The 12722-nt window shown below is 34.5% G+C and overlaps 1 protein-coding gene across 1 annotated transcript; it reads right to left on the bottom strand.

Annotated features, from left to right (window-relative positions):
* Positions 1-5706: 5706 nt before the first annotated feature.
* On the bottom strand, positions 5707-10603 carry LOC116002218 (cinnamoyl-CoA reductase-like SNL6). Its single transcript, XM_031242292.1, has 5 exons — positions 10357-10603; positions 9654-9829; positions 7970-8164; positions 6769-7100; positions 5707-6087 (listed from the first exon to the last, which is right to left on the bottom strand). Exons 1-5 carry the CDS (start codon positions 10481-10483, stop codon positions 5985-5987), a joined length of 933 nt encoding a protein of 310 aa, XP_031098152.1. The 5' UTR covers positions 10484-10603; the 3' UTR covers positions 5707-5984.
* Between the last annotated feature and the right edge of the window lie 2119 nt (positions 10604-12722).

Below are 12722 nucleotides of genomic sequence, written 5' to 3'. Positions count from 1 at the left end.
TATGCTAATCCCAAAAGGAATTTGCGATGAAATCGATAAACGGGTAAGGAATTTCCTATGGGGAGGAGATGGAAACACGAGAAGAACTAGTCTAGTTAAATGGAATACAATCACGCAACCAAAAGCAGAAGGTGGACTCGGGATTAAGTTGATGCGAAACATGAACATCGCGCTCCTTACGAAGCTGGGATGGCGCATTCTCAACGAAAAAACGAGATTTGGGCCCGAGTCGTCACCTGCAAATATATGAAAAAAGGGCTAAATATTGCACACATTAAAAGAAAGAAAAATGACTCCAATGTTTGGAAGGGAGTGTCTGTTGCGGCTACAAACCTGAAAAGCGGAGTCAAGAAAGTGGTTAAGAACGGGAGGGAAACTTGCTTCTGGACCGACCGCTGGATCGGGAACGAGCCACTTCACAAGTGGCTCATTGGACCTCTTAATAGAAATGCGGAAGAGCTGCGGGTGGCTGATTTCTGGAGCGAAAGGGGTACATGGGACTGGAGTCGGATTGATGTTGCGATCCATCCTGATAAAAGAAACGAAATGGCAGCCAAGATTACCCTAAATGACGAGAACAAGAAGGATATCATGGGATGGGGATTCGATGACGACCAAGTGTTCTCGACTAAGTCAGCCTATAGCCTACTTTTGAACGGACAAGGCAGAACAACTAGCGACGGGTGGGAGGAGGTGTGGAAGCTCCGTGTACCTAACAGGATCCGATCTTTCTTGTGGATGGTAAAACATGGGAAGATAATGTGCAACGCCGAGAGGAAGAAACGGGGCTTTACTCCAGATGAGCTATAGCAGCAGCAGTTTCACAAGAGTCAGTATTGACTCCACTGAGGCTCGAACCCACCACCTCCCGTATAAAGGGAAGGGTTTGATGCCACTGGACCACAAGGTCCTTGGCTGGATTTTAATACTTGGTTGAGTACTAACTTGACAGGAGCCATAGGAGATCAAAGACGAAAATAGAAGAGCGCTAGGTTTGCGATAACGGCCTGGTGGATTTGGAGGTGGAGGAATGACTTCGTCTTTAACAAAGAAGAAAAGGACATCAAAGACAAGGTCGACTGGCTGCAGAGCAAATTCAAAGAAATAGAAGCGGTGCTGGACAGAAATGCAGGTCCAAGAGGAAGACAAAATAGAGACAATCGGAGGAATCAAGCCTGGACCCCTCCTGATGAGGGCTGGATCAAATGCAACACAGATGGCTGCGTTGACAAGCGAAGTCATGCAACCAGTGGAGGTGTTATCCGCAATAATGACGCTGCATTCCTAGGTGCCTTCTCCAATCGTATAGGCACGTGCAGTCCTCTGGAAGCAGAACTGTGGGGAGTACACATCGGGATCGAGAAAGTATGAGAGCTCGGCTATAGAAAAGTAGTGATCGAAGCGGATTACGCCAAGGCCATTCAACTTATCAACGGTAATGGTGACTATGAAGGTCCGGCAAGCAACATCGTTGAGCTGTGCAGAGAATCGAAAGGAAGACGCTGGGATATAATGTTCAAACACGTCCCACGGGAACAAAATAAGGTAGCAGACGCGATCGCCAAAGGAGCCTGCATGCAAAGCGAGAATTCCATCTGGATCGACGAGCCACCTAGAGCTATAAAGACACTCTTACGTCAAGACAAGCTTGGCATGTTGGATGCCAATGCAGTTGTGAGGATCAACTATTGACCCTGGGTTAAACCCTCCTCTTTTTCAAAAAAAAAAAAAAAAAGAGATGAGGTTTGGGAGGTTTTTGGAGTTGCAGATTAAAGTGTTCCCAACATAGTTGTCATATGCATTGCTTAAGAGTTATAACCCCATGAATAACAGGTTGACACTAAAGGATGGGCTCATGGTTGATATAATTGAAGATGATGTAGCAGCTCTTCTCGGCTTCCCCCAAGAATAGTTGAGATCGAAAGGAAGAAGAAGAAGAAGGGTGTGAGTTTTCCTCTACGCACAAAATTTAAAGAAAATTTTCAAGCAAAGGATGCAAAAAAAGTCTCGTATCCCGCGTTGATCAAGGCAATGTTGAAGTGCGAAGATGGCGGTGAGTGGTTCAAACGATTTTTCATGGTGCTGGTATGTTTAATGTTCATAAAGAGCCCACAAACTGGATCTGGGACACATGTGCTATACTATTTGGACGATGTGTCCAACATTCCTCGTATGAATTGGTGCCCGTTTGTTATGAACACGTTGACGGAGACATCAACAGTTCCAGATGTTCAACCGCAGCGTCAAGCATCTCTGCAGGTTGAGCCGGATTGTCCAACACCTTCAAAGGTCCAAACTAGGCCAGTTGATGAGTTGCATGTGTGGTCTATAGTCTTTAAGTTTTAATTTAAATAAACGCACCTTACTGTTTGCACCGTAAGTGTTGTTAACACGCACTTTAAGATTTATATTGCTCCCTATTTTGAATCTTTATCAACTAGATTCATAGCCTTTTCAGTCTAGAATAGACTTTTATATTTTTAATGTTATGTGAGACATTAAAAATATTTTGGCCGTTGTACTGAGCTCCAAGTCCATGCATAATTGATCTTCAAAATTGTCTGATGATGTCCAGGCCAACTTGGTAAATTAATCTTCAAATATTGCTTCGACCTTGGCCCTTTCTATTTTGGACTAGTCACTTTCCAAATATAACTTGAGCTCATATTTCTTCTCATTTGAAATATATTTCGCCCATCTCAATTTAATCTGGATTGAGATCTTATGAAATTGCTTCTATAATTGAATCCTTCTTCTCCTATATTTCCGTCATCTCAATTTAAATTTGGGATTGAGATCTTATGAAATTAATTTTCCTCTTCAGCTTTTGAATTTGGCTGCCGAAATCTCATCCCCTGGGATTAATTTCGAATTAATTCTTACTTTGGCTCCTTAGGTAATTTTGACTCTTTTCAAAATTTACCTTATAAAATGTAGATAATGAGATTTGATTATTGGTCTTGCCATAATGAGATTAAGCTATTAACCACTCCGTATGTATAGATTTATTGGTTAATTAATTATTCTTCTTGGTGTCATAATCTTTTCTTGATCTTCAAGTAGACTTCAATACAATGTCATCATATTCTCCAATTTTGACATTGTTGTTGTTTCTTCTTATGCATGATCTTCTTCAAACTTGTATCTTCATGACTTTAACATCTCAAAAATATTTTCTTAGATGTGCTTTTCGAAATTATTCCCCTTATGATGATTATTGATTTCCTTTTGATCTTAGACGCGCCTAACACACTAAAAAAATAAAACTTGGGGATCTAATATTTTTTCAGTATATTTTGGCATATCAAAATCTATTACATTATATTTCTAACATGTGTACATTTAAACCTTAAGGTGCGTGATATGTGTTTTTAAGGTGCGTACATGATTTTAAGGCTTAAAGTGCGTTTATTTGCACAGTCAATTTCAAGCAATCATTGATTATGTCTAAACCTAGAGGTGCGTAATGTTACACCATAAGGTGCGTTAATTCGATTGTTGAATGACCTCAAAAGCTTTAAATGCGTACATTGAATCTAAAGGTGCGTTGCTATAGTGCTTGAGGTGCGCAGATCTAGTGATTAAGGAGCGTTTGTTTTAAGGCTTAAGGTGAGTTAGTTAATGAAACATACAGAAGCCATTAAAAAGAACAAAGATTTGAATGAATATATGTTGGTTGAATATGTAGCATCAAACGAGACGACATCGCCAAATGCAGCATAATACTTTTTTAGACTAGATCTGCCCAAAATATCCCGCACAACTGCTCATCCTCATCAATGTCATAGTCAAAAGAAAATGTGGGACACAACTCCTACGTCTTAAGAAGATTATGCATGATCATTTGTGCATCAACACCTAATATAAAGGCTCTGATATCCCTTCTCATATTTTTAAAATAAACATTTGTTGCCCCAATTTCAGTGTAGTCCCCCAAGATTTCTTTATACAAGTTGTAGCATTTTGTTGGCCCAATATTTGCTTTTGCACAATCTGTAATAAATTTTTGATGCACAACACTGATGTTCCTATTGCCCTTTAGGAACTGTTTTGCAAGAGCCGAAGACATGCAATGATTATGTTTTTCCTCAAATTTCTTTACCCTTTGAAACTAGTTCTGTTTGAAACCCTTCTCCTCTTTGGAATGGAAGAACATTCTCCTGCATCTGCATTTGATTTGGAATTAGAATGTTGAGCAGTTGAGTTCTTAAATCCTTCTCTACTGCAAACAATATGCTTTGTGACTATCGTCCCATCCTGTGATTTTGTTGCATAACGAGACCTCGTGTCAAACTCAACTTTTGCAGCATAGTTTTTGTAAAATTTAGTGGCAGCTTCCAATGTTGTAAAAGACATTCCAACCAATAGTTTGATCTTATCTTCATAGTGCGGAGTCCAGTATTGTGTCATTCCAAGAGATATTGACAAACTACAAGCATCGCTGTTGTTATTGGGACTCATACTTAGGTTGTTTGCAGATTGCAAGTCACTGGAAACTGTAACATATAAACAACATGTTATAGGTGCGTGCTGTTAAACCTTAATGTACGTGTTATCAAGCCTTAAGGTGTGTTAATTAAACTATCCAATGCATTAGACTTTCAAAGTGTGAGGATTTTCATATGGAATGTTTTAAGTGCGTAGTTTGAAAGCTTAAGGTGCGTGAAACAACATCTTCAGGCGCGTAGTTTTTTTTGTTTAAGGTGCATGTCTTTAATGCTAAAGGTGAAATAACTTAATGTCTACACTCTGAAGCCTTCGGTGCGTATAGTTAAACCTTCAGGTGCGTAAACAGATATCTTAAGTTGCGCTAATGTAACAACGATTGAATTCAAGGTGCGTAGTGTAAGTGTTTCAGGTGTGTGATTTGTATCCCTATGATTCGCGACTATAAGTCCTTAGGTGTGCGCAAAATAACGATGGTAGAGATTTTGGGTGTAAATCACTTAAATCTTATATTGAAACCTTAAGGTGCGTGTATGTACTGCTTAATTAATGTGCATAATATTCCTAATTCAAACCCTAAGGTGCTTGTTTTTAATCGGTATATTGAAAAAGCGACAGAAATATAATGAATGCTAAATACCTTGATCGAATTCTGCCATTGTTGAACAATTGCTGCAGCTTTTGACTTCGCGATCAAATGATGAAGGGGATACATTTTATAGATGATAATCGAGATTTGAATTCGGTTGAGATTAGGAAAGAATGGAGATTAGGAATCCATGGAAAATTTGGAAATCAGAGATGCATGAAGAAGGTTAGAAGAAAAGGACAAAAACGCCCTGTGTGCCACTAATAATTTTGACACTAATAAAGTAACACATATTACATATATAATTGGAAACGAAACAAAGTGTTACATCAGTGGGCCACTAATAATTTTGCAATGTGGAACACGCGATAGACCAAATCCTAATGTAATCTAATCAGGCACTATATTATTGTGTTGCCTCAAAGGGCAAATTATTCTGGGGAAGAATTTCCCTTACTACGAACACACAATGTTAACATATATGTAATTGATTACTTTATTTTATATTCACAAATTCAGTTCAAATATTGCAATCACACAATATTAACATATATTAGAATTTGATGACCTTGTATTATATTCACAAATTGTCTTCTACAGTTGTTATGTATTTTGATTTAGAAACAATTTATATTTTAGAAGTTCACAATTTCAATGCTAAAAATACACAATTTAGGACGTAAAGTAAACCTTGATTCATGATATAACAATCCACCACAAAGTCACCCACTTAATTATTTTACCAATTTCACATCCCTATTTCTGCTTCTATCTACAACGTAGCTTTTGACTTTTACTAATGATTACATGCCTTGCATTATGCCACTTTTTTTTTGTTTTGTTTTGTTTTTACCTAACATTAAATGTCTTTGGACATGTTTCCGGAGGGAGCTTATAAAGTAGAAGATGATGATTTGTGTGTCCCCAAGACCATGTTCATGTTCTATGTTCACTCCACTTGGACATGGCTTCTTCTGTCAAAATCAACCATCACTTTGTTCAATTTTTTGTTGCTTATCCTTTGTTCAATTATCTTTGTCTCATCCTCGCACCTGTCAATTACCCACAATAATAAATCAATCAATCACTATAAACCATCCTTTTATCATCTTCAACTTCAACACCTTTATTTTTTAATAAACAATTTCTATCAATACTTCTTCAATCAACTATTATTATTATTATTATTATTATTATTATAACCAGACATATCACGTATGTTGTATACCGTTTAAAAAACACTCATGTCATCAATTATCATTTTAATACGGAGTATATATATTTATTTCACTATACATGTATCAGAAACACCATTGCATAAAATAAAGTAATACATTCAAATTCAACAAGCTGAATATTATATAACAATTTTATAAGAGCATTCCCACCAATGTATTTTAAAAGGTGGTTTTTTTTCATCTTTTTAAACTTAGGTGAGAGAGATACAGAAAATTTATTCCTGCAAATGTTAATTTTTTGTGGGTCATGCTACCAGGGGAAAAAGGAAGGTTTTGTTGTTGTAGGTGCACGTTTGGCGCACTTGCCGCCCCCAGTAGGCATGTGTAGTGCACGCACCCGCTGAACGCGTAAAAGTAAATTTTGTTTATTTGTTTATTTCTATCCTATTTTTCCATGCCCTTTTCGACTCTTTTGTACATGACACCTTAAAAATGTAATTAAAAAAAAAAAAAAAAAACTTCAATGGATGAGTATGCTCTAAAATTTGAAGTTACCTTGGAAGATGTGAAGGAGAAGGATTCAAAGTTTGCGCAAGTTTAGCAGCTTCTGCCGTGTGATTTATGGTGTGATTAAAGCACAAATATCGACCGTACGTTGAGACATCTTCGTACACGCAAACGTGGGCATCCACCAAGAAATCAAGATCGACGGTCACAAACACTCCATCTTCGTACATCTCCGCTGCTCCTTTCAGATAAGGGTTTGTGATCGTTAGATCAGGAGAAACCACAAGTCCCGCGTTGACCGAAACCATGTTGACCCCTCTGTCCATTGCCAACGCCCACGCGCTTTTCTCCGCAACCGTTTTCGACAGCGCGTGCCATAACTACGCATAATACAATTTTCAAACCAAAACAATAAAGTTTTCAAAAAAAAAAAAACCAAAACAATAATTAATCACTAATAACAAATTAATATAAATATCAAATCAAAGGAGTAAAAGGAAGATGTGGAAACGTGTTTGATAAGATTTTTCAAATTTAAATAATATTTTATATATTCAAAACACTTCAATTTAAAGAAAAAAAAAATATTTTCCTTCAAAAAAAAAAAGAAAAAAGAAAAAAAAAATACACTTTCTCGTCCCTGAGTTATTGGGTAATATTAAGATTTGTCCATACTTGTTGGTCGCGCTCACTTTTCTTCCTTAAAAATATAACTAATGTTGTAAATTTTCTCTCTTTTTTTTTTTTAACAAAACATTATAGATGAAATTCACAACGTCAATTATAGCTTAGGGATGAGAAGTAAAGACGACCTGTTAGAAAATTTGTAACGTTAGTTACAATTTTAGGAAAAATGAGTATGACCAATAAGTAAGAACGAATCCTACAATTACCTTATAATTTAGTGACGAAAAATGTAAATTTTTAAAAGAAATTTCTAGAATTCAATTTTACCATTTTAAAAAGAGTTTCATTTCTAGACAAACTACACCATATGTAATCCCCTCCCTACTAACTACCCTTATGCACAAAAACAAAATTTAAATTTAAATTTAATCATTTTATAATCAAAAGATAATATTTTAAAATCATACTCATTTTTTTTTTGGCTAAACTAATTTTTCAAATATGTATGAGACCATTTCATACAAATCTAATTTTTATAATAATATAATTATTCAATGCTTTATGATTTAACTAAGATATTCTTGATAGGATAATATAACATAATGAACATTATTGTCTATACCTTGAAATTGCGACAAAAGTTGATGTCGCTCCAATGCCTTTCATCAAGATCTGAGGATTTTTTATCGGCATGAGTAGAGGTCCACAGAATTGCAGTGGCTGATGAAGTGAACACAACCTTGTCTATGGTGTCGGTTTGAGCACATGCCTCCACTACATTATGTGCCGCTCTTACCTCCACTTCTGCCATGTATTCCTATTTTCATTTTTCTTAATATCAATCACTAAGAACATTTTTAACTGTCATAAATTTTTGTCAGGTTTTTACCACATAGGAGAAAGGAGAGCCGGAGAGGGAAAAAAGGAGGAAAACAAAAGTATTTGACCAAAAAGTAAATAATAAATAACTTTTATGTGCCTAATGGACGGTACTTGTGCCTGAAACGTGCACTAGCGTAATTTTTTTTATTATTTAAGTGGGGTCCACGAAAAAATCATATTTACTTGCAAAACAAAAATCTTTTCTCATCTCTTCTCTTCCCCTTCAGCTCACCCTCTCTCTTTTACACCTAAGCAAAAAAAAACTAGAAAATAAATTAACTTTTACGCTCTCAGTGGGTGCAACTGGCGCGTGAAAAATGCACCAGATCAAAAATTTTTATTATTTAAGTGAAGCTCGCAAAAAATCATAATTATTGTAAAAAATAATTTCTCTCTCATCTCTTCTCTTCCCTTCAACTCACCCCCTCTCTCTTACATATAGGCAAACAAAAAAAAAAAAAAGAAAGAAAGAAAGAAAGAAAAAATCACTGATGAGGAGGCCTTAAGAATGGAATTGACAATTGTACACTTCCATGCCAATTTCATAGGCACAAATTCTTCAACATATATACTTCTAGAAATTGTGGAAGAAAAGTTATAACCATTCCACAAATTCTTCAATATATATGCTTCTAGAAATCGTTGAAGAAAAGTTATAACCATTCAAAAAAGACAAAATTTGACACTTGATTTCAAAATCACTTATAAACTCATACATCAAGGTTTTGACTATAAAACTTTTGTCACTTGTGAAGACTAGAACTATAAACTTAAATAAAAGTTAATATCTCATATTATTATTTAGCATTGGTGCCCGCTACTATGGTAGACTTCTCCTAAGTCATATATACAACAAATAATATTAAAATTGTCTGCAAATCTAATTTAAACAACCTTAACCTTCTTATTTAAGATTAATAGATTATAGACTTGTACTACTATAAAATATGATTGATTAGAAGATTTTTAGCCAGGTCAGCACTTACGTCATCTTTACACACAGTGTTTCGATTTGAAAAGTCAAACAAGTGGCTTTAATTTACAAGAATACATACACCAAACTATCCTGTGTATTATATTGATACTGATACTTATGTTAGTTGCATTCTAGAAAATTAATATTGTAGCAGATTAATATGAATGGCACAGTTAAAAAGGTAATTAGCTGAAAATTAAATTTACAGACAGAATTGAAGTCTAAGCTAATAATTGTATTGCACATTTATTTTATATATTATAAACTCAGCATGTCATTCACGTGAGGTTGACTAGGACTCTGATACCAAATTAAAACATATATTACATCTCAATTAAAACGTCAAACTAATAATTGAAATGCACATTTATGTTTATATATTATATATACTCAACAGGCGAGAAATAGTGGTGCAAGAAGATAAGGAAAGAAAGAATAGTGATCATACATCATAGGTAGAGTGATCCAATGGAGGCTGAAAGGAGTAGAACAAACCAGAGCAGCCTTTCAAAGCATCAACTATGCTATGGTAATCAAACAGGTCTAACTCAAATACCTTCACTTTCTCATTGTTCTCCCATTCCAATACCCCATTCAAGGGTGCTAACGCTTCTTCACCACCCACTGCATAATCCCAAACACCAATCAACTAAATTCAAGATTTATATAGTTTTAAAGGAAGAAATTCCAAATTAAACTATCAATTTAACTCGAGTATCGATCATATCGTATGTTTGATTGCACCGAGTATTGTAGGGTATATGTTCCCACAATACCCTGTGATATGCATAGCACCTTTAATTTATTAGTCTGATTGCATCGAGTATTGTAGGACATCTGATCCAACAATACCCGGTGATATGCAGACCACCTATAGTATGTCTGATTGCATCGAGTATTGTAGGACATTTGATCCAACAATACCCGGTGATATGCAGACCACCTATAGTATGTCTGATTGCATCGAGAATGGTAGGACATCTAATCCCACAAGACTCAGCTCCATGATACGCAGACCATCAATAATTTGTTTGATTGTCGCATCGAGTATTGTAAGACATCTGATCCTGCAATACCCGGTGATATGCAAACCACACCTAGTATAATTGAAAGAAGAATTAAATGTGAAGTGGTAATTAACCAAAACGTACCATGGGTTTGAATTGCAGCGTGGACGGTGTAGCCTCTGTGGAGGAGTCGGCGGACCAAGAGTGAGCCCAAGTAGGAGGAGGCATCCATGACACAAACTGTAGTGTTCAACTCACAAGGTGGCGCCATAATATATATATAACTACAACTACTCAATAATTAGGTAGCTAGCTAGCTAGGTATGTAATGGAGAATGAATATTTGGAGAAGAAAGCTAAGATTAGTGTTCTTATCTGGGTGGGAGAGGGTTTGATAGAAGAGGTGGGTATATAAAGCAAAGATGATGAAGCTACCTTCCAAATATACCTGTCATGGGTAGCAAAGATAATGAAGCTAACTTCCAAATATACCTGTCATGGGTAGGGCCCTTAATAAATATACACACAAATACGTGATCTAAAAGGGTTATTCACTTTTCCAAAAAAATAAAAAAATAAAAAAAGGGTTATTCTTTTCACTTTTACGGCATGTTTGGTTCGCGGAATAGGCCTGGAATGGCATAGCATTCTCGGGAATAGACCTATTCCTTTGTTTGGTAATGTTTTCTATTCCCAGGAACAATGTTCCTAGGAATGAGCTATTACCCTTGCAAGGGTAATAGCTATTAGCAGACCCCCCTGGGTATTAACTTATTCCTGAGTTCTTAGGAATAGACAAATTTTGTTATTTACTATTTTACCCATAATTAAACTTTTTCTTATTTACTATTTTACTTTTAATTAAACTTAAAATATATTTAGATCACAACACTCTGAATCAAATTTATTTTTTTATAAAAATATTTTTTTGTAGTAATATTTCGTATACTTTTAATTAAACTTAAAATATATTTAGATCACAACACTCTGAATCAAATTTATTTTTTTATAAAAATATTTTTTTTGTAATAATATTTCGTAACAATGGTAAATAATCCATCCATGGGCAAATAAAATCAAGCAGTGTATCATGAAATTTGCAACAATCATTTCACACAACATCATTTTTCAAAGGACTATCATACAGTAAATTGATCAACAATAAATAATATTCATAAACTAATTTACTTTTCTAAACATTGCATACACACACCAATGGTACTAATGATTGCAGAAAACCATGAAAAGGAAAAAGAAGAAATCAATACTAATTCATCGAGGGACTCGTAAAAAGAGATTGATCCCTTGCATCACTTCCGCCATTGTATTGTTCTTCCCTTTTGAAGATTCACCACTTAGTAATGTATAGAAGAGTACATTAAGGCTGGTGATTCATCTATGGATGAACTTGCAACTGCAACCCAAGTCCAGGGTCCATACTTGCCCATTACCAGGGAGAAACCATCTGTTGAACTTGTGAAGATTACCGACTTGTGAAGATTACCGACGAGATGAAATCATTCAAGGCCTATGATAAATTAATAAAGCTTAATTGGTAACAAAATTTTATTTACCAAATTATGAAAATAATTAAACAATTATAATTGTGAGAATAATGAAAACAAATTTTGCGTAATAAATGAGAAAATTCCATGGAAATTATAAAGAAATTTTATAAGGAAATAATAATTTATTAATTATTATTTACACCAATAATAATAATTCGAATAATTATCTATACTTCTATACTATATCTATACTATCTATACTATAATCTATACCTCTACACTATTAATTATTAATAATAACAAAATCCTCCATTTTATTTTCCCGCCCAAAACACTACTATACTAATAAGGTTTGCGTAATATTGTAAAAAATATGGTAACACAATTTCTATTTGTACGTACATTAAAATATGGTAATACAAAATCCTAATACAATATATTCTTTCATACTTTCTATTCGTAATACAATTCTAGATTAAAATTATTAATCGTAATAAAATAGTATATATACTTCCCTGCAACGTAATCTATCTATATTATTAATATAAAAAAAATCTTCCATTTTAACTTCACGCCCAAAGCACTACTATACTATTAAGGTTTGCGTAATATTGTAAAAATACGGTAATACAATTTCTATTTGTACTACAATTGTACATTAAAATATACGGTAATACAATTTCTATTTGTACTACAATTGTACATTAAAATATGGTAATACAATTCCTAATACAATATATTATTTCCTACTTTCCTATTCGTAATACAATTCTAAATTAAAATTACTAATAGTAATAATTCAGTACATATACTTCCCTGCAACGTAATCTATACTATTAATAAAAATAAAATTCTTCATTTTAATTTCTCGCCCAAAACACTCCTACACTATTAAGATTTGTGTAATATTATAAAATATGGTAATACAATTTCTATTCGTACTAAAATTGTACATTAAAATCTTGTAATACAATTCCTAATACAATATATTCTTTCCTACTT

The sequence above is a fragment of the Ipomoea triloba genome, chromosome 13, assembly GCF_003576645.1.
Source record: "Ipomoea triloba cultivar NCNSP0323 chromosome 13, ASM357664v1".
Taxonomy (NCBI): Eukaryota; Viridiplantae; Streptophyta; class Magnoliopsida; order Solanales; family Convolvulaceae; genus Ipomoea; species Ipomoea triloba.
Note: the sequence above shows the minus strand (reverse complement) of the source record. Positions and strands in the feature narration are given on the sequence as shown.